Source organism: Diabrotica virgifera, chromosome 4, assembly GCF_917563875.1.
Source record: "Diabrotica virgifera virgifera chromosome 4, PGI_DIABVI_V3a".
Classification (NCBI taxonomy): Eukaryota; Metazoa; Arthropoda; class Insecta; order Coleoptera; family Chrysomelidae; genus Diabrotica; species Diabrotica virgifera.
In genome coordinates, this window is record NC_065446.1 from 175,715,112 (window position 1) to 175,739,078 (window position 23,967).

A 23,967-nucleotide genomic window follows, 5' to 3' on the forward strand; every position below is an offset into this window, starting at 1 on the left:
CGAGTTGGTGTGTATATGAATAGGGTCGTATACGATTTGGTGCGTATGCGTTTTGGGTGTAAGGGAGTTGGGATTCGATGAGTTAGCTCTCGATGAGATGGGTACGACCGTTCACGTTTGACGATGTTTCCTGCAATAAATATACGTAATGTAGATTATTACATATAGATGGCGGCGCTGAGACAGAACAATGAAGTGGTTCTGATCTTCTCTGTTGATAGTTGTTAGTTCTTTTATTTACCGCTACTTGTAAAATGTCCGGTGCGATGTATATTTTAACCCTTTTTATATTTTATTAACTTTCTCATTAATTAATCATTGACTTTTTACATGTTTTATCGTATAAACAAACTGGCAACTAGTTTTATTGTTAACTAATAGACTGAACTGTAGTGTTGTGGTTTTCGTACAAGTGTGGAAATCGGTAACGGAATTTGTTGATTGATGCCGTGGCCATTCTTGTTTTGTTAATTTATTATTACAATTAATTAGTAAATCAGCAACCACGTTTAATTAGAACTATCAACATAGGTTGTATTCATCAAAAATGGTAAGTAGGAGCAGAAATATTCAAACAATACCAAACGTCAAATAGGTTAGTGTGTCTCAGAACTGTTGTCAATTGGTACTTTTTTGCAGGATCCGAAAAATAAAATTATAGGAAATGGTGACAGTGATCTGGAGGTGAGTATCTCTAATTTTATTAAATGTAATGTGTGTGTGCGACTCAGTCATACTAAGTTTACATTAGTAGCTATTTTTAGACCTGGAATCTGTTGAAATAACTACATTTTTTAGTAAGAACTCATACATTTTTGTGCTCATCTTATGTTTTTAATTTAATTCAGTTGGTGTGCGGAAGTAATGTAATTCAAAACCAATATTTTATTGCTTACATTAAAAATGTGGACAATGAGGTTTTTACAATAATGTATGCATACAATCTATTATACCTTGCATATAAATATTATGAAAGTAAATATTTTACTCTTATAAATATACATAGGCCAGTCAGTTAAATCTATGCTTTTGTTTGAATAACATTGTTTTTAATGAAATCTATTTTTAAAATGAGCTGAAGCTGGGAATACTTACATAAATCATTATAGGTATACTTATATCCACTATAACTGTTTTATCATAAGTATTTTTAAGACATAAATATTGATAAGGATTTTACTTAATATCTTCATTTGGACATTTAGTGACATACTTAATTAAAAATATAAAAAAATAAATATTAACCTTTTGGATACCTAAAGAATACCTTAGTTTAAATTTGCAATATCGTCCCTTAGCTAACAACACCACATAAGTAATTTTTACCACCTATACAGTAGACGAAAAAAACTATGTTTTGAAACACAGCCTAAGTTGAAAAAAAAGTACCGTTAGTAAACACCGTTTAAGTTATTTTATTATCATTTCTTTCTATATTAATACGTGTAAGTGAATAAACATTACTTTATTATATAGCCCACCTCTTAATTCTATAAAAACTTCTTGGATACTAGACTTTTCAGCAGTAAACCTCACGTACAAATATAATAATCATAGAGCGACTTGTGAGGTGTTGACAATGAACTGTCAACACGGATGGAATGGCCCCATCCCATTCAAACAGTGAAGCGAGATTGCGGCCAACATACAAGTGAGAGGTCCTAGAGAGAGACAGAGCTTGTCAGGGAAAATTTGACTTCTTCATTGGTTGGATATTATCATAATGACCAGAGTTGCCAGATGTGATTTTATAAATCCCCCACTTAGAAACTGAAATTCCCTCAAATTGAACCTCAAACCTCTTAAATTTAAATTTTTGCCGCATTTTAATAAATTAGTAGTCAAATGTAGAGAACAGTAAACCAAAATTATACTACTTATCAACAGAAGGTCCTGGAAATAATTCATAGGTCCTATCGTCTTCGATTATATGAGAGTATAATTTTACAGTTCTACGTATATACGCAAATTTAATTTACCATGACCCCTTAAAATATCTCATAATTGTCCCTCCCCAACCATTTCTGCTTAGAAAAATTCCTCTAGACGCTTTCAAATTACTCCAAAATTATGGAAAAATACCCCAAGCTGGCAACGCTGACTATCACTACAAATTTTTTGTTTACGAAAGATGGCCATTATCTTCCCTCCTTCCCTGACTAGCGCTATCTCATCCTGGCGTCATTAAATTCACTTCTTGCCCATTCCATCGGTGTTGACAGTTCATTGGGTGTTGACCATGATATAGGTGTTGACAATTTGTGCGGTGTTACTACTTTTTGAATTATGGCATCTTATTGACTGAAATCTAAATCATGTGACAAATGATTAGATGCGCAATGAGCAGGTGTATCCAATGGTATTAAAATCTGAAAACAGTTAATTTTCGACTTGAGCGGTGTTGTAAGCTAAGGGACGATATGTATACTGTTATGATGTACAATACACACTGCATTTATACAGTGATAAGCAAGCTAATAACCGGCAAAATAGCATAAAAGATGGAAAACGTATTAAGTTGTGAGATAAAAAAAAATGAAACTAATCGAGCGGGGAAATTTCGCAACATTAACCTATAAATTTACATTATATTGATTGTTTCCTACCTTTAGACTTATCACACTAGTTTGGCAACTACCATTGTCATAGTGACAGTTTTAGTTGACATACTCCTTTGATATTTATTTATTTTTATTTATTTATTTATTTCAACGGTAGAACCATTTACAAACGAGTACAAAAAAAAATAGTAAAAGTAAAAATCATATACAAAAAACATCAAAAATCAACGAATAAAAGACAATTAAACAACAAAATTTGTAAAATAAGACAGTAAATTCAATAACAGAAGATAAACAATATCACATATTTTAAATCAATAAACTCTGAAGCTGTCTTTTAAAGACATTAATGCTTGGACAGAACGGATCAAGTAGCATTTCATTGCATAAGCTGAGCATTCTCGACAAGGGAAAATGACGAGCATACTCAGTCCTATGAAAAGGAATATAAAAGAGTGCAGTGTGTCGAGTTCTATGTATTGTGTTTAAGTACACATTATCCAACAATGACAAATTTTGAATAGAAACAACATATCAGCTCTCAACCTGCGGTTCATCAGTGTAGCAATATTAAATTGAGACATTATTCCTGAATAATCTATGACGAAATTTTCAGTATTTCTTATATTAGTCTGTGCTTTATAAGCTAAGGATCTTAGAAACTTCCGTTGAACGCTCTCCAATCCATCAATGTAAACTTGATGAAATGGAGACCAAACAACAGAGCAGTATTCAAGTCCTGAGCGCACTAGAGAGCAGTACAGTAATTTGAATACAGTAGGTGAGAGATCATGACTGTTGCGATAAATAAAACCAAGATTGCGAAATCCTGTTTCCTTAATTTTAAGATAATGGCTTCTAAATGTCAATGCACAATCCAATAATACACCCAAATCTTTAATCTCGGTAACTGAATCCAAGAGTACATCATTAAGAACATATCTATTAGCTGTTAGATTATTTATACGACCAAATGAAATACAAGAACATTTAGTCGGATTTAGGCTTAAACCATTTTGTTTCGACCATAAACATATATTATTAACATCATCTTGCAGAAGATCTCTATCTGATATATCATGTATGTAACGAAATAACTTAAGATCATCAGCAAATAGTAGAAAGTGTGAGTTTTTGATAGCCTTACCAATATCGTTAATGAACAAGTTAAAGAGCAAGGGACCACAATGAGACCCTTGTGATATGTGTAAAGGTGGGAAACAATAAATATAATATTGGTTAATATCGTTAAATTAACCAACTTGACTAGTTTTATTTCTTTTTATCTCACAACTTAATACACGTTATCCATATTTTGTGCTATTTTGCCAGTTATTAGCGCGCTCATCACTGTATAATCAGACCAGTGCATTTAGCACAAAATAAATCCATTTTTAAATACAGCACCTAGAAACTTGCAACTTTTTGCATGTCTAGGATGATATTGAGAAAAAAGTGTACAATAGAAAAATGGGTGGAAATGCATAACTGCATTTTAAAATGCATCCAAAAGTGCATAAACATGTCAAAACAAGTGTATTAAGGGCCAGATTTAGTTACTCCGGGTTTTATGGGTTGCTAAATAACTCCATCAGAACCAACCACTGGAGCACCTGCTAAGTCATGTCATCTGTATTTTCGAGGGATTTTGACATTAAATTGATGCAAACAGTTTACTACTCAGGTTTCTGGGGTTGTTGAACAAGAATATGCCATCAGAACTGACCTCCGGTGCACCTGGTGCCCAAAAACCCTCCAAACTCCAGGAGACAACATTCCTTAGCAGTGACCTTGTGCATTAGGTGGTCCGGGGGTAAGTTATGATGGCATATTCATAATCTATTTGAATGCATTCAGTACTGAAATCCTTTGAAACTCCAGAAGATCGTGTTCCTTAGCAGTGACCATGGGTACAGGTGCTCTTGGAGTCAGTTCTGATGGTGTATTTGTGTTCAGTAGCCCCAAAAACTCCCCATGAGTAACCCCAAGAACCGACCACATTCACTGCTTAGGCATTCTATCTGGAGTTTCGAGGGTTTTCGACACTAAATTAAACAGATTATTTGGGTTTCTTGAGTTTCTGAACAAGAATTTGCCATCAGAACCGACCCCCATGTGCATCTGGTGCCCAAACACCTTCCAAACTCCAGAAGATAACATGCCTTAGCAGTGACCTTGGGCATCCGGAGGTCAGTTGTCAGTTCTGATAGCATATTCGTATTCAGTGCCCCCAAAAACCGCCTAGCATCCCGAATTCTTAATTCACAGCGGCAAATATGGAAGAGTGGGATGACCCACTTTTTCACAGACATTATGAAGACTGGTACCATACCACAGGAACTCAAATTCTTGAAGGTCATTGCCATATTAAAATGAGGAAAACCAAATGATAATCTACCTAACAGGTTGCAGTTAAACTCAGGAAAGGTCTACAAGGCTAATCAACTCATTTGAATCTACAACTATGTGGCTATCAAAATATCAAAAGAATAAACATTAAAATTTACACACCATACATATTGAATCTTAAAAATTACAACATAACATAATTATCTATTCTAACACGTCAATTGATTGAATTCAAAACTTAGCTTAATAAATAATTAATACATGTTCACGTTAGTATATCTCATTATGTTTAAGTTTGTCAGTGTCTACCTGACGGACTGCTTTTTCTAAGGTATGTTATTGAATATTGTTGATTCTTTGGTGTAAACAATTTTTTATTGAATAATATTCTTGACAGTTTTTCTTAGGTTTACAAAATTGTTTATTATGATATGATCATTGAGCAATTTTAGGTGTTAATCTATAAGGCATGTATTAAAATGTCAGCTGTATTTAGTAATATTTCTATAACGTTTTTTACATTAGTAATGTATAGTCACTTTATTCTAAAATCTGTGGATGACATCTGTATTACTATGCCCTGTTTTTAAACCAGAAGTAATTCAAATTTACTGCACCATAATGCTTTTGTAATTGGTCTAATATCAGGCAAGTTTACTTCACTGTTATGAATCTTTTTTATTTAGAACTCTTTAACTTTAGCGACATAATATTTATGGTTTAGAAGTATTTAGTGATTCTTCTAGTAACTTTCTTGGGCGTTAATGTGTCTTTATAGTTTGCTCCTTGGCTTAAAAACAAAGCATAGCTATTGTATAATCACATATTTGACAACTATATATTCATACTGATCTTGGCATTTGTTGATAGACTCATAATAGCTTATTATAAATGGACAATTTTAAAATTTCTCCAAATCATCCAATAAATTTTTTCAGTGAGTGTACTATTTCATCAGCTTGAGCATTCGAAATTTGCATTTTTAGAGCAAATGAACAATGACAATATTCATCACTATTATTAGAAATTACTAAAAATTGACATTTTGTACAAAACTTGTCAACATTGCGAATCCCTTCCTATAAATAGCTCAGGGGTTTTTTACCAACTGAGTGCTCTGTGCTGTAATTGAAATTTTCTAGTGCACAGTGCATGTATGGTGCTTCTGAGAGGCATTTTCAGTGCGTCACAAGTGACGGAAAAAAATTGTTTATTGCATTTATAAAAAGGTAGGTATGTTCTTTAATTTGTATAGTTTTATAAATTGTATAGATCAGCGTTTCCCAACCGGTGGGTCGCGACCCACTAGTGGGTTGTGAATGGATTTCAGATGGGTTGCGGCATGGCTCTTACAATAGTTGAATAACATACATATATATCATCATGGGTGAGGGATGGGTCGCAAATATGAAAAAACATCAGAAGGTGCGTCGCCAGACATAAAAAGTTGGGAACCACTGGTATATATTATAGTTGTATAGATAATACGTAAATCATTTTTATATTATAGCGCCATCTATCAACAACTGATAGAACTGCGAATAATTGTTATAAATGAGTAGTAATCACTAATGTACCTTTTTTTGTCGCTTCCAACTTAATGCGTTAAAAAGAAATCGAAAAACTGTGATGCACTGAAAAAGGCTTCTGAGAGGCACCGTATAAGTGTATTCATATTCACTAGTTCTACTTCATCATCAAGATGTTCTATCTTTTAGTGGAATGTCCAGATTAATTTTGCCTTCAAGGCTTATCTTCCAAACCAGGGTTTTCCTGTTTTCTTGTTTGATTGGCATACAGATCTGATGTGTGTCTATATCCCTCATCTTATACTTAACACTATAGGGGAGTGATTAGAGTTCATATCCTAGCTGTGTTCAATATCAAGGTAATTTTCTAAAACCAACACCAACAATAAATTGATGAAGAAATTGACGCAACTTCTTCAAGGTCAAATTTGACGTGTACAAAATGTATGGTTTGTGGTACAAGACAGAATTTGACATCGAATTTTACACCTAAAGTGTTCTGTGATTTTACCGTGAATCAAAATTAGATATAAAATTGTGTTTTGTACACGTTAAATTTCACCTTAAAGAAGTTGGTCAATTTCTTCATCAATTTATTGTTGGTGTAAAGCGAGTATTAGATATTCTACACTAGAATCTAGTAGGTAAATAAATAAGGTCTGGTACCTTTATTTGCATCAGTGGACAACATTTTGTACTTAAATTTGTTTTCGTGTCTAGTTATTTAAGGAGGATGACATACAGTTGTCATTTTTGTTAATTATCACCTACTTACGTGTCCTTGTAATCTTCTTCATGCGCCTTGTTCATTGGGGATGTTGGCTATCATCATAGCAATAATTTTAATTTTGTTTGCGGCGTTTCTGAATAACTTAATCGATATTAGTCCAAACCATTGGCGTAAGTTTTGAAGCCTTGACTGTCTTCTTCTGGGTCCGCGTGTGCCCTCTATTTTACCCTTTATTATCAGTTGAGAGTATATTATGATATTTATCATGTCTCATAATATGACCGAGGTATTCGGTTTCCGTTTCTTAATTGTGAAAGAGATTTCTTTTTATTTTCCCATTCGGCGCAATACCTCTACATTGGTGGTGTGAGTCGTCCAGGATATCGCACCACCGCTCAAAGAGTGTCATATCTCAGCAAAATTTTAAAATCGGTTTTATTGCACCAACAGTTTAATAGAACTATAAACTATCTCACAAAGCGTTACATCTATCGGTCAAGTATTTATCGTTAGATGACACTAGTGTGATTATCAGAAATCAACGATGCACCGAACACAAAGAGTGTCACATCTTGACTTATGCAAAGCATTTGTCCATCTAAGATGCGTATAAAGTGTCGTTTGTCGAGTTAAGACAGTAATGTGATTACTTTATTCAGAGCAATCTGCATATGTGCTCAAGAAAAGTGACACATTTATCACTTATTTATCTTTCTTTTTGCAGTATTTTGTGTTTAATGTTGTTACACTTGTATTTAAAGTTACATCATTAAAAAGTATAAGTCTGTTAACCAGATAATAATAATGATATTGTCCTTTTCATGATCATTTTTCAGTGCGTAACAAATGATAGGAAAAAGGGTAAGTCCGTGATAATACACATTTATGACATTTATTCTAACATGACATTTTAGTTAAATCTGACAGTTGTCACATTTTATTTTCAATTTGGAATAAAAACAAATCAAATGTGTTTCTTGCATTTATAAAATGGTATTTTCTTTGATTCGTATAGTCTTATAAATTATACAGATTATATTTGTAATATTATTATCTAATTAAAAAAAAATTATTTTTTTATTATGGCGCCATCGATCGACAACTAGAATAAATGTTATAAAAATGTCACCGACGAAATGTAATCAACCGACGTGCCTTTTTTTCTGTCACATACAATTTAAGGGGTCATATACGTTTCTCGAGCTTAAAAAGTAGTCTAATATATATACAATAGCACTAAAGGCCTTAGAGGCCCATGGCTTGAAAAGTTTGTTTTTTTCTTCTTTCTTCATTTTCACGTTTCTTTATGTGCTGAGCTCTTCTCTGGCTTGATATGTGATTTTCCTCCATTCCTTCCTGTCACTCATTTTTCTTTTTTGGCCCTCTAGCCCCATTCTTTCCAAATCTTTTTCGACGTCTTGCTTCCATCTATTTTTCGGCCTTCCTCTTCTCTTTCTTGAAGTTATAGTGTAGTTTAGTACCTTCTTTGGAGTCCTCGTGTTTGGCATCCTTTCAATGTGACCTCGCCATCTAAGTCTCTGAGCCTTTATCACTCCTATTATATTAGGTTGGTTGTATAATTGTTTTAACTCATCATTTGATCTTCTTATCCATAAACCGTCCCTTATTTTTCCTCCATATATCTTCCTTAGTATTTTCCTTTCCCAGATCTCCAGTAAATTTTGTTCATTTTTTGTCATTGTCCATGTCTCACTGCAGTATGTTACTATTGGCTGTATAGTTGTTTTGTATAGCTGTACTTTTGCCCTTCTTGATAGAAACTTGCTTTTCAACATTACATTAAGCGCATGTACACTTCTATTGCCTGCCATTATTCTAGCTTGTATTTCTTCTTTAATGATAGGTTTACGTGATATTATTGCCCCTAGGTATGTAAATCTTTCTACCATTTCGAATTCGTATGATGTTCCTTCTTCTACTTCTACTTTAAACTTTTGACCATTCCTAAACTGACCATCTGTCCACTCCATACATTTTGTTTTAGTTGAATTTATATATAGTCCCATTTTCTTCGCTGCTTTTACTATTCTCTGTACCATCTCCTGTAGCTCTTTTTTTCCTCTTGCCAGTAACACCACATCATCCGCAAACGCCAAAACTTGGTGTCTTCTTTGATATATGAGTCCTTCTCTATTGATTTTTGCTTCTCGCATTATTTTTTCTAGGCATAAGTTGAAGAGTAAAGATGACAGAGGATCGCCCTGTCTTAATCCTTCGTTTACTATAAATTTTTCTGATGATTGATTGTTTATTTTGACTCTGTTTTCTGTATTCTCCAGAGTGAGATGTATCATGTTACGTAGCTTTCTGCTAACTCCCAATTCCTCAAGCGCCTCTTTTAATTTCTTCCTCTTTATTCTATCGTATGCTTGTTGGAAGTCGATGAATAGTGCTATCGTTGGTAGGTTGTGTTCATAGCTTTCTGCTTGTAATTCTCTGATTACGAATACTTGGTCCGTTGTGCTTCTCCCTCTTCTAAATCCGCACTGATATTCGCCTATTATATTTTCAGCTTCTTTTTCAAGTTTGTCTTTTATTGATTTTCCTAGGATTTTGTATACGGTATTTAGTAAAGCTATTCCTCTGTAATTACTGCATTCTGTTTTGTCGCCTTTTTTATGTAATGGGCAGATAATTGCTTCCTTCCAGTCCTCTGGTATTCGTTCTTTTAACCATATATCTTTTATGATTTTGTGTATCCAATCATTCAGCAATTTTCCACCATATTTCATCATCTCTGCTGTTATGTTATCGCTTCCAGGGCATTTGTTGTTTTTAAGATTTCTAATTATTTCCTCGATTTGTTCTTTGCTCGGTGGATTATCTTCTATGTCTTCTAACTGTTCATTTTCTGTCTCTGCTTCTATGGATTCATTTTGGTTTGGCTTATTCTTGCCATTTAGTAATTCGTCAAAATACTCTTTCGATCTCTCTACTATTTCTGCTTCGCCGCTTATATTATCTCCAGCTTTGTTTTTAACGAATATGGGTTTTTGCTGGTATCCTCTTTTCTCGTTTCTGGCACCTTGATACAGGTTTTTTATTTCTTTATTTCTGTAGTTCTCTTCTATTTCTTTTAGCTTATTATCTAAGTGTTTTCTCTTCTTTTCTCTCAACAACCTCTTTACTTTTTGTCTTTGTTCTATATATCTATCATGCGTCTCTGTTGTTTCTTTCTTGATCATTTCCATCCTTAATGATTGTCTTAGTTCTATTTCTTTTTGGCACTCTATGTCGAACCACTCCTTCCTCTTTTTAATCTCTTGTTTATTACATTCTTTTGCTGCTTTGTTCATTACTTGCTTTATGATTTCCCAGTTGTTCTCCGTTTGTTCTTCTATTTGTATCTTTTTTAGTTCCCTTTCCATTGTTTCTCTGTATGTTTCTTGCTCTTTTTTTGTTGCAAACCGAATTGGTTTATTTATACATTTCTTTTCTTTTATTTTGTTTTTGTTTTCAGGTATCAGTTGCTTCATTTTGATACCCACCATGTAATGGTCGGAGTCGGCATCTGGTCCTCTGTATGTTCTAATCTTCTTTATACATTGCTGCTCTTCTTTTTCGATCAGCACGTGATCTATTTGGTTTTTGGTCTTTCTATCTGGCGATATCCATGTTTCCTTGTGTATTTCTTTTCTTTCGAAATATGTGCTCATTATGATCATATTTTTTTCTCTTGCAAAATCTATGAGGAACTGTCCGTTTTCATTAGTTTCATTGTGTTTACTATGTTTTCCTATTGTCTGTCTAAATACTTCTTCCTTCCCTATTTTGGCATTTGCGTCGCCTAAAATAATTTTCATGTCGTATCTGGGTATACTTTCGATTGTTCTATTTAGTTCACTGTAAAAAGATTCTTTGACATCATTATCTTTTTCTTCAGATGGTGCGTGAATATTTATGAGAGTGATTTTTTGGTATTTTCCCTTGATCCTGATACTACATATTCGATCTGATATTGGTTTGAATTCTACTATTGCTTCCTTTAGTTCTTTTCGTAGCATAAAACCTGTGCCTAATGTTCTATTCTTTCCGCCGCTATTAAAAAACACTGTATCTTCTATTTCTAATATATCATTTCCCAGCTGTTTCGTCTCCTGCAAGGCTACTATGTCAAATTGGAACTTTTCGATTTCTCTCGCTAGATGTTTAAGTTTACCTTCTCTATATGTGCCTCTTACATTCCATGTTCCTAAAAGTAAGTGTTCTTTTCGACATGTTCTCTTGTGTTTTTGTCCGGTTTTCATTTTTTTTCTCTTTTGTCCTTTTTTTGAATTATCGTTATCCTTTTTCTGTACTTGTGTCGTCATCGTTATTCCCATGGTACAATTGTCTGCTAGTTTTTTGATGTTGTTTTGATCATTTTTCCTTCTTTGTCGTTCCACTTCCATTCGTTGTTGTTTACCCATATTTTTTTTACTCCAATCTTGACTTCATTTCCTTTGTTTCTTTCTTCCTGAGCAATGTTTCTAATTGTTTTCTGTATTTCTCGTTCTCTTATGGTTGCATCTTCGTTAATATATACCTTCAGCCCTCTTATTTCTTTTAACTTATACTTTTTTTCCATTATTTTTCTTTTTTCTTCTTGGTTTTCTAATTCAATGAGGCATGTTTTTTCTCCTAGCTTGTGAGCATTCCTTATTTTAACCTCTACTCCTAAGTGTTGTTTGATGAAATTGTTAGTTGTTTCTTTTAACCCTGCTTGTTCATATGTGTCTATCCTTAGACCGTTCATGACTACGTTATTTATTCGTCGGTGTTTTTCCATAACTTCCATGTGGTTTGTTATTTCTCTGAGTTCCTCCTTGATTTCTATATTCTCTTGTTTTAGTTCCGCATTTTCTTTTCTCAGCGCTCTGTTTTCTATAATGAGCTTTTCTATTGCTTCCTTGCTTTCTTTTTATTTCCTTAATGTCATCGGTGAGGTGTCTCACCATTATTAATAATTGATCAATTTTTGTTTCTTCATTTCTTTTCTCTTGATTTTTTGTTGGTGTTCTCGAGAACTTTTTGCTCTTTCTAAAAATATCATCTTCCTCGTTATCCATATATCTGTCCTTCCTTTTTGACCCTCCTTCTGACTGTGTGTCATCACTGTCTAAAGTTTCCAGATACCTTTCCATTTTCCGGTGCCAAACACTGTCTTCCACCTCAAAAGTGCAGAGAAGACAGCGTTTACCGTATTTATTTTGTATATTTGTTATCGGTTGTTATTTTCTGTGGTTACCTGGAAAATCTACTCACAACGGCAACGTCGCAATTTCATCGGCCAGAGTTTCGTGTCTACGTTTTGTTGTTAAACAGGCTTAACAATTTTAGCGATCTTACTTTTTGTATGTCCTTGGTTCTATTTTGATGTTATTTCACCGATTTTAATGTTTTTAATTATCACTAACCTTAACTTAATGTCTTATATTGTTCACTGGATACTTTTAATAACTTATTTCCCGTTGCAACTCTCTAAAATTGAGTTTATTGCAGACGGTAAATACAATATTTGTTTTCGTTTTGACTGCCGTGTTGCCCAAAAAGTAGTCTAAATGTAATGATAAATTGTACGAAAACTATTGGGCTAATTGATTTCATTTTTTTTAAATATTAAAGGTGGACTCTTAAGGAGCATAAAACATATGTTAAAAGTTAAAAAATAATTAAAAACATGGCGGCTGCGTCCAGTGGCGTAGAACGTGTTTTTTTCAGGCCAAACGGTGGGCATGATTCAGCTCGTAATGTTTATCTGAAACAAAAATTGTTTATTTGTTATCATTTTTTAGAGTAATAGTTCTCGTGTGACGAGAGGAATTTAAGAAAAAAAAGATTACGGAAATGGTCGAAATTTAAAAAAAAAAAGTCGTAATTCTCACCAAAAAAATAGTCTATTTTTTTATTGCTATTCGAAAATGGTTAAATTTAATCAAAAAAGCTCTCGTCACACGATAGTGAATCTAATTTAGAATATGTATGCCAAAAATGACGTTAATCGGACGAACGGTTAAGCAGTTATCATGCCCACCGTTTGACCTGAAAAAAAACACGTTCTACGCCACTGGACGCAGCCGCCACGTTTTTAAATTATTTTTTAACTTTTAATATATGTTTTATCCTTTAAAATTAAAAAAAAATGAAATCAATTAGCTCAATAGTTTTTGTACAATTTATCATTACATTTAGACTACTTTTTAAGCTCGAGAAACGTATATGACCTCTTAATGCGTTAGAAAGAAATCGAAAAACTGTGACGCACTGAAAGATTATCATGAGAAAAAGAATATATTCTGTACTGCAAGTGTCACTTTTGATAAATAAGATTTCGTAAATTTTTCGTTATTTTTTCTGTATAGTGTCACAACTAACAAATTTTTTTTTAATATTTTTATATGTTGTAGGACAAACTTTAAACGTCATTTTCATGAAACTTTGCGTTTTTGACTTCTCATTTTAGCAACCGTATTTTTAGTGGGAGAGATATGTCGCAATGGTCCTTGTAATATGGTGATAAAACCTTAATTGTTTTTTATATTTTCCTTTTAATGTACGTTTAGATAATAATAAAGATAAGTTCAGTGTTTCTAGAACCTTGATGACCTTGAGTAGGTACTTAAAAAAGGGAAAGTCTAAAACTAAAAATATCAATTTAAAAATAGTAATTCTATACGTTACCAAGTAAACACTAACGACTTAGTATTAATAACAAGTTTACATAAATTAATAAATACCATATTAATTTGTATTGGAACTGGTTTTTCACAGCTAAAAGGTGATACTTACAATACAGAATGTAGACATTAACCAGACATAATAAAACAATCAGGTATCTAGAATATCTAACATGATTCAATCAACATTTTTTATGATTCCTAATGTTAATATAGATAAACATTTTCTTCTTTGTCATTAAAACGTAAATTAAATGATAGAGCATGAACATTTTTGCTTTTTAATAATAAACTAGCTGACCCGGCGGGCGAACTTCGTACCACCTTAGAAATTAATTGTCAAAGTTCAATAATTAAAAATTAACAGCAAACAAACAAAAAAGGAAAAAAAAACAATAGTAAAAATGAATAATAAGAAGTTAAAAAAAACAAACTAAATTATACATATATAACAACATAAGTAAAAATTAAATTATAAAGAAAACAAAAGAAAAATTTGCACACATTAATCTTACCTTACTAATTTTTTCAGCACTGTAATCGTGAGGAAGGATGAGTTTTAAATTAAAAAAAATTATTATAGTTAAAAAAAAATTGTCTGGTTAATTGGTCCCTACCAAAGCCATCAAATTAATAAAAAAAAAAGAAACAAACAAAAATATTAAAAATATTATGCATAATAAAAGAACCAATTTCATTCATTCTGATAAGCAATATTTTAGATCTCTCTCTACTTTAGAGATTCATGATAATGATTTTCACCCTTTTCACTTCTTGTGTTTAACACTGGTTGATGCTATTTTGAAAATAAAAACACGTTTTAACAATATAGCAGAGTCTAGCTTTTGTCTAGCAGGCAAGATAATCTTAAGGTGGATTCGCATTTTACGGAACGTCAACGTCCCGTCACGGATCGACAACGTCCCGTCAAAATATTTTGTAGTGTATTTTAAGCCAGGATGTTCTCATATTATGTCGACACCGTCACGGGATGTACCGCTCTCAGAACCCTAACGTTTCTCAGAAACAATATTTTGAAGGGACGTTGCCGGTCCGTGATGCGACGTTGACGTTCCGTAAAATGCGAATCGACCTATATTCGTATAATTTGTACGGCGGGACGAACCGCTTGCGAGCTGTTCGTTTGTCGCTCGTCACAAACCACGGCCTGTCGGGTTTTGGGAGGAACACAAAGGATATTCTCAGTTCAGTTTGGACGGCGTACGCAGCGATATTGTCTGTACGTGTCATCGCATCGAGATTGTGTGAATGACGTGTTCCTTCCTGACCTATAAAAAACTTGAGAAACGCAATTTCGGCTTGTATATATATGAACCGACCTTAAATTATATAAAAAGTGGCAAGAAACCAGATCCGACACAGATCTTCAAAACTATGTGGTGGCGAAAAAGGAAGCGAAAGTAGCAGTAGCAAAAGCCAAAGCAGAAGCGTATTCAAACCTATACGATCAACTTGATACCAGGGAAGACGAAACGAAGATATATAAAATAGTCAAACAGAGAGCAAAGAAAGCAAAAGATTTTAATCAGATTAGATGTATCCGAGATGAAAATAATAAAATACTAGTTCACGAAAAGGATGTCAAAAAGAGATGGAGAAAGTACTTTGACAGCTTATTAAATGAAGAATTTGACAGACAGCCTGTAGAGTCAACGGAGACAGTAGCAGCAATGGCCACCAAAATAACAAACGAGGAAGTGGCTCAAGCACTTCAAAAAATAAAGAAAGGAAAAGCGGTAGGACCAGATGATATTCCTGGGGAAGTATGGAGAGCATTGGCAGAGACAGGAACAAGGTGGTTAGCTAGCAGGTTTATTTAATAGAATTATGGAATAATTGATGAATTCGACCGTTACTTGATGGAAGTTCATGGATAGAAAACAAACGTTTTCAGCGTTTTACTGTTAGAATTATGGAAGTTGGACAAATGCCAGACGAATGGAGAAGCAGTATACTAGTAAGTACCTGTCTACAAAAACAAGACAGATATACAGCAATGTACAAACTACAGGGCTATAAAACTTCTTAGCCACACCATGAAAATATGGGAAAGAATAATTGATAAACAGATACGTGAAGAGACCGAAATATCCGAGAATCAATTTGGCTTTATGCGGGGCAGATCAACAACAGAGCAATTCTCATTATAAGGCAGTTGATGAAAAATACAGGAGTAAAGGAACAAACGCTCATATGGTATTCATTGATCTTGAGAAAGCATATACTAGAGTTCTTCGAGAGATTTTGTGGTGGGCACTCAATAAGAAAGGAGGCCCTGAATATGTAAAGATTGTGAGGGATATGTATGAAGGAGTAACGACTAGTGTTAGGAGAGGGGTGGGAGAGACTGATAAATTTCATGTGAAAGTAGGATTGCACCAAGGCTCGGTGCTTAGTCCGTATTAATTCTCATTAGTTTTGGACCAGATAACTTAGCTGACGATCAGCATCAATGTTTTGCTTTGTGACTGATGTTTTGGGTGGACCTAGCCTGGATTCGTCGCTGAGACTGGAGCGACCACGTTGAAATTCGCAGTAGCAGCGGGAAATAGTTCACGGGGGTGATGCTTCATTCCCAAACACAGAAACCATTTCATTCAGCGTGACATTGCTGTTGGGATAATCCTCTCCGTAAAAAATTATTGCTCGAAAATGTTCTCGTCTTTAAGATCCATTTTTCGACCAACTTGCTAATTTCAAAAATTTCCTGTATCTACACGACTTGTTGTATCGCAATGAAACTCTCGATTTATGTCAACAAAATATTGAGCGAGGTTACGTTTGTGTCAGAAGGCTTTATTGGAGGCGCCCTCTAAGCGCCTATATGCAAAACTAAAAAGACAACCTATCGTATTTCGCACAAGTTATTTAGCACTAGCCTATTAACAGTTTTTACTAAATATCAATTGTAACAATTTACGAAGTTTCATCATCATACGGAAAAATAATTTTTTATACCACATAATAGATGATTTCCTTACACATTAAACGGTAGCTATCTACATGTCTGATTTATCTATCATCGGTATATTTTCAGCATAATCGATAATATGTCCGGTTTTATCACGTTTTCTCGTCGATTATTTTGCACAGATCTTAATTACTACCTTGAAATGTTGTCGATATATAAACCTCACGTGTTCACTCTGTCTCTCTCTCTCTCTCTCTCTCTCTCTCTCTCTCTCTCTCTCTCTCTGATCATTATTAAAAAAAAATCCCTGGATCATTTAATCTTTTAAGTAGTGTAGGTAAAATTAGCATCTACATAATAGGACAAACATGAAAGATGTTCTTAATGAGAGGGAGGTATGAAAGAGAGAGTATAACATAGGATGCTGGATATAAGTATGAGAGCTCTTACTAGTAATTTAGAATGTCTTCAATACTAACGGTTCAAAAATCTGTCCAAAGGTACGAAGAATTTATTAAAGAGAGAAACACAAACAACATCAAACTAGAACATAAACAGAAACAAACTAAACGAAATCCTAGAACTACAATATTAGTAGTTAATACAAATCTTTCGAATGTCTGTGCATCCTATTGTCCATCCAAGTCACTCATAACGCAGATCCTGAATGTAGAGGTGCGTGGATGCGGCAACCCTGGGGTCTACCTACCAAGAAACGAAACATGTCGAAGAGAACCCGAAACATCAACAAGAAAACGTGCCAAGCAAATTTGGCATTAGCCGGCGATCTCTTCACATAATAGAGAGTTATTGCCAACGTCTTTTAAGTCGACCTGTAATAAAAGATCCTTTATTTTGACATATAAGCATGCGCAGTATTGCTGCGTCTTTTATTTTTGTCTTTTAATAAAATACAGGCCGCCTGTATTTAAGGAAAATTAGAGGACACCTTTATTTTAATAAAAGTTCCTTTATTTTGACATAACGTGTCAAAAATGTGAAGAAAGGTCTAACTTCACTTGTATTTTGAATTTATCTTGTCGCTTCTTTGGATTGATAATTTATGTATTGTGGGATTGATATTTGATTAAACTTTCATCATTAAAGTTGTATGTTGGGTTTTATTTATTAAAAACAACTCTAAGTAATATTCTGAGATATGATTATTGATGTTTTGACCCAAACGAATATAGAAAAGAACATTTTATTGAAGCTTGAGTTATTACAAGAAGTTGTAAAAAGGAATATTACGTAAATAATTTTAAATTGTTACTAATTACAATGATCAGACTTAAAATATCAGTAACTCATTTATTAAACTCAATATATTTTACATTTTTCTATAGAAATAAATATTTATTGAAGATATAAGATCAATAAATTTTAATAAAAGTTAGGATTTGTTAAAATTCTATATTCAAAATAGAGTTCTATTCAACAGGTTAACAAAATAAAACAAAGGTTCAAGTATTTATTTTTGAAAATTTAATCTTTTATAGATTAGAATCTATAAAGTTTTTAATCAAAAGTATTAATACACTTTCATTTTCATGCCATCTTCTTCTTTTGGTTCTTATCCGTTTCGAATGTTGGAAATCATATAGCAATCGTAACCTTGCTAGCTGCGATTCGAAACAGTTCCATTGATATTCTCCCTCTACCAGGTCTTCGCTTACCTTTGACTGTACCTTGCAATATGTACTGCAGCAGGGAGTAACGGTGCTGATTTATCATATGTGTCCCAGATACTGCAGTTTTATGCGTTTAATGGTAAACACAATCTCCAATTCCTTCTTCATTCCTCCTTGTTCGTGATCCATTTCATGCCATCAGTATTTGTTTATTTAAACATTGCCAAAAAAATTAAGAAAAACCAGCATAAAGCTTAATTCTTCTATTATCTTTTTGTATATCGGGAAGTTTATCTGACATATTAGAGGTCTTTTCATTTTCAGATAACTAATTATTGGAAAGTTTATATAACAGTATCCTTAGTATCTGTCTTTTCAGCTCCGGATAACTAGTTAACGGGAAGTTTTTCTCTGTCAGATATCTATTAGTATCTAATCTGTCAGATAAACTTCCTGATAACTAGTTATCCAGAGGTGAAAAGAAAGAAAGAGAGGGCCATAATGGATAAAAGATCAAACGCCAATAGCATGTATGTATATATTTATAAATTTATTATTTAAAACCTGCTAATGATCATAAAATACTTAAAATCAGTCACCAATATAATATTTATATTTATTTATAAATTTATTAACAAACTGCAGTCCAATAAAAATAAAATTAGTTTAAGCGCTAGCTTTAAATGTCGAACAATAATTTTAAACAAACACACACACAATTTAGTCACATTAGATTAGCTCCTGGTTGAAAATGTACTGCCACAGCTTCTATATCAATATCAACAGCACACTCATTTGCCAGTATTTCAACGTTTTCTCTATTATGTACTACTGCAATATGTAAAACTGAACAAGCTGATATTATTCTTTGAATAAAAGGTAACTTGCATCTCATTACACATGGTAAAATGGGAAATCTCTTCACAATACCAAATGTTCTTTCAATAACAATTCTTGAAGGGATTTGTGATGGATTATAAAAACACAACTTCTGTCTGAAAATTCTGGAATGGTGTCATTCGGTAGTTGTAGTTGAGGAATGGATATCCACTATTCCCTAATAATATATTCTCCAGAAATTCCCCATTACATATACCCATAATGCAAAAGTATTTAAAAACTCCTAAAATAGTATTTCCAATTAATTCACTTCCATATTATTGAACCATGAGTATTATGGGATATATTATGTTGTTCTCTAAACATCTTTAAATGACAAAATAATTAAATTTAACGTTTTACTCTTCAATTATCTTATTTTAATTTATATCGACAAATGGAATTTTATAGGTTATTTTTATATTTACAAAAATATTTCATGTCATTTGTCAAAATAAAAGATTCTTTAACTGCGTTTGCAATACCACTCTTTTAGACCCGTCCTGTATTTGTCCTTTATTAAAGTATCCTGTAATAAAGGATCCTTTATTTGCCGGTGGCAATAACTCTCTAATCTTGGCGAAAGTTTTGAAGATGTTAGAGAGTTATTGCCACCGGCAAATAAAGGATCCTTTATTACAGGATACTTTAATAAAGGACAAATACAGGACGGGTCTAAAAGAGTGGTATTGCAAACGCAGTTAAGGAATCTTTTATTTTGACAAATGACATGAAATATTGTTGTAAATATAAAAATAACCTATAAAATTCCATTTGTTGATAAAAATTAAAATAAGATAATTGAAACGAGTAAAACGTTAAATTTAATTATTTTGTCATTTAAAGATGTTTAGACAACAATATCCCATAATACTTATCGTTCAATAATATGGAAGTGCAATTGGAAATACTATTTTAGGAGTTTTTAAATACTTTTGCTTTATGGGCTATGGGTATATAAAATGGGGAATTTCTGCAGAATATAGAATATATTATTAGGGAATAGTGGATATCCAGTCCTCAACTACAACTACATAATGACACCATTGCAGAATATTCAGACAGAAGTTGTGTTTTATAATCAATCACAAATCCCTTCAAGAATTGTTATTGAAAGAACATTTGGTATTTTGAAGAGATTTCCCATTTTAACATATTATGTAATGAGATGCAAGTTACCTTTTGTTCAAAGAATAATATCAGCTTGTTCAGTTTTACATAATAATGCAGTAGATAGTAGAGAAAACGTTGAAATACTGGCAAATGAGTGTGCTGTTGATATTGATATAGAAGCTGTGGCAGTACATTTTCAACCAGGAGCTAATTTAATGCAACTAAATTGTGTGTGTGTGTTTGTATAAAAATATTGTTCGACATTTAAAGATAGTTTAAACTAATTTTATTTTTATTGGACCACAGTTTGTTAATAAATTTATAAATAAATATAAATATTATATTGGTGACTGATTTTGAGTATTTTATGATCATTAGCAGGTTTTAAATAATAAATTTATAAATATATACATGCTATTGGTGTTTGATCTTTTACCGTTTAAAATATGTTCATTACGATCCGTTATGGCTCTCTCTTTTCACCTCTGGATAACTAGTTATCAGGAAGTCTATCTAACAGATTAGATACTAATAGATACCTGACAGAGAAAAACTTCCCGTTAACTAGTTATCCGGAGCTGAAAAGACAGATACTAAGTATACTGTTATATAAACTTCCCAATAATTAGTTATCTGGAAATGAAAAGAAAAGACCTCTAATATCTAATCTGTCAGATAAACTTCCCGATAGACAAAAATATAATAGAAGAATTATTAAGCTTTATGGTGGTTTTTTATTAATTTTTTTGGCTGTGTTTAAATAAACAAATACCGATGGTATGAAATGGATCACGAACAAGGAGGTTCTAGGAGGAATGAAGAAAGAATTGGAGATTGTGTTTACCATTAAACATAAAATTGCAGTATCTAAGACACATATGAGAAATCAGCACCATTACTCCCTGCTGCAGTACATATTGCAAGGTACAGTCAAAGGTAAGCGAAGACCCAGTAGAGGGAGAATATCAATGGAACTGTTTCGAATCACAGCTAGCAAGGTTATGATTGCTAATATGATTTCCAACATTCGAAACGGATAGGAACCAAAAGAAGAAGGTGGCATGAAAATGAAAGTGTTAATACTTTGGATTAAAAACTTTATAGATTCTAATCAATAAAAGATTAAATTTTCAAAAATAAATACTTGAACCCTTGTTTTATTTTGTTAACCTGTTGTTATATATCTGTTGAATTGAACTCTATTTTGAATCTAGAATTTTAACAAATCCTAACCTTCATTAAAATTTATTGAAATTACCTCTTATATCTACAATATTTATTTCTATACAAAAATGTAAAATATATTGAATTTAAATGAGTTAATGATATTCTATGTCTGATCATTGTAATTAGTAACACTTTAAAATCATTTACATAATATTCCTTTTTACAACTTTTTGTAATCACTCAAGATTCAATAAAATGTTCTTTTTTATATTCCTTTGGGTCAAAACATCAATAATCTATATCTCAGAATATTACTTAAGGTTCTTTTTAATAAATAAAACCCAACATACAACTTTAATGATGAAAGTTTAATTGGTTTAATCAAATATCAATCCTACAATACATAAATTATCAATCCAAAATCCAAAGAAGCGACGAGATAAATTCAAAATACACGTGAAGTTAGACTTTTCTTCACATTTTTGACAGGTTATGTCAAAATAAAGGAACTTTTATTAAAATAAAGGTGTCCTCTAATTTTCCTTAAATACAGGCGGCCTGTATTTTATTAAAAGACAAAAATAAAAGACGCAATACTGCGCATGCTTATATGTCAAAATAAAGGATCTTTTATTACAGGCGGACTGAAAAGACGTTGGCAAGGTTTGTTCCAACATGAACTTTTGGACGGCCCAAAAACCGTCACGAAACTGCTTGTACCGTTTGTTGTGCGCATGTTCGTAATTGTATCGCCCAGTTATCGTCCCATGACGGTAATCATATATTTGTCATTTTTGTTGGTGACAGCTTGTGTGCTTTTAGTCGATCAAAGGCTCAAAAAATTTAAAGAATTAAATCCTAGTGCTCAAGTCAGTCCAACCAGCACATTATGCATTTGCCCGATTACTGAAATGATCATCACGAAACCGTCACCGAAAGATCACAATTCTTGTTGGAACAGTGGGAAGGACGATCGGATGACGATCATATTTTTGTTGGAACGGATTTTCTTTACTGCGCAGGATCGTTACCGTTTCCTGACGGTTCTCGGTCGTGTTGGAACAAACCTAATAACTCTCTATTCTCTTACAAAGTGCAGGCCATAGATAAATAATATATAGTATTACCAGATAGATAGGCAACTCACTGTAAAAATTTGGTTCCTTACGCCATTTGCGAGCGATGTGTTAACTAATCACCATTTGGCGGGAAATTCAAATGGACAAGCATTAATTTTATCCGTTTAGCGCCTCTTGCGGGCAATTTCGTTACTAATTAAAATATCTTGTTATTTTACAAGAAATAATCTCACCTATATTATTAAAATAAAATACCAAAACTTACTAAGCTTGTTAAAGTATTTTATTTAAATAATATCTAAGTAATACTCATAAATTATTCGGAATTCTCAAGTTGCAAAATATGTTATTTTTGCTGTCAAATTTAGTAAGGAAAAGGGATATAAAAAAGTTAGACAATTTTTTTCTAAATATAGGTACGTGTATTTATTCGTTGTTTCAGATAAAACAGTTATAAACTAATTACTATTTACCTATGCATTTTCTAACTTTTCTATGATTTGTACACAACAATAATAAACCATGTTTATTTTTTTTATTAACACAACACCAAAGTTCTTTCGCAACTAAAACAAAACTACACACTACACTTTATAAACGAAGGATAAGGAACCAACTGAAATTGAAATTACTAAGAATAAATCGTTACAGATAATACAATAAAAACTGTAAACTAATAGAAAATTATTTGTCTTAGAGCATGAGAGAAAAAGTTATTTGTATTTGCACTAACTGTCATTACTTTTGAAGAATTGACAAATAATTGACATCGTCGAGTTAAGCCTCGTTTGATTATTTTATTTGTGACATTCAGGTATGGTGTTTTAACATAAATGATTGGTTAAAGTCTTCGTGAGCGAGAAAGGCTGTCGTTTCTCTTTATTTAGCTGAGCGGTGTGGAAGTGGTGGGGGAAATTCCCCAATTTTTCCATATGAGATTCCGGGGCATGGTGCAGGCACAGGCAGTGCATCACATCAGCTGTTAGCTGTTGATCGCCAAACGCGTCTAACCTACGCTCGAGCCATTCTGAATCTCAACGAAGAGGGGGACGATTTTCAATCGAAAATTATCATGAGCGATGAAGCTCATTTACGTCTTAGCGGTTATGTGAATAAACAAAATTATCATTTCTGGAGAAAAAAAATACGTGTATCCCCCACGAAGAGCCATTACACCCGCTCAAAGTTACTGCCTGGTGTGCTGTTTACGCAAGAGTCATCGGGCGATTTGTCTTTAAGAACGCCGCAGGCCAAACGACGACTGTGGACTGTGGACGGCGCGCACTACAGAGCCACAGTTTTTTTGCTTATACGAAACAG

General features: G+C 33.0%; 1 protein-coding gene across 1 annotated transcript in view; it reads left to right on the forward strand.

Moving 5' to 3' along the window:
• Positions 1-244: 244 nt before the first annotated feature.
• The window catches only part of LOC126883257 (serine/threonine-protein phosphatase 2A 56 kDa regulatory subunit gamma isoform), a 244,275-nt gene continuing 220,552 nt past the window's right edge, over positions 245-23,967 (forward strand). The window contains exons 1-2 of the mRNA XM_050648562.1: positions 245-550; positions 640-684. Of these exons, the coding sequence (XP_050504519.1) occupies positions 548-550; positions 640-684 (48 nt within the window). The 5' untranslated portion in view covers positions 245-547. The remainder of the gene's footprint in view (positions 551-639; positions 685-23,967) is intronic.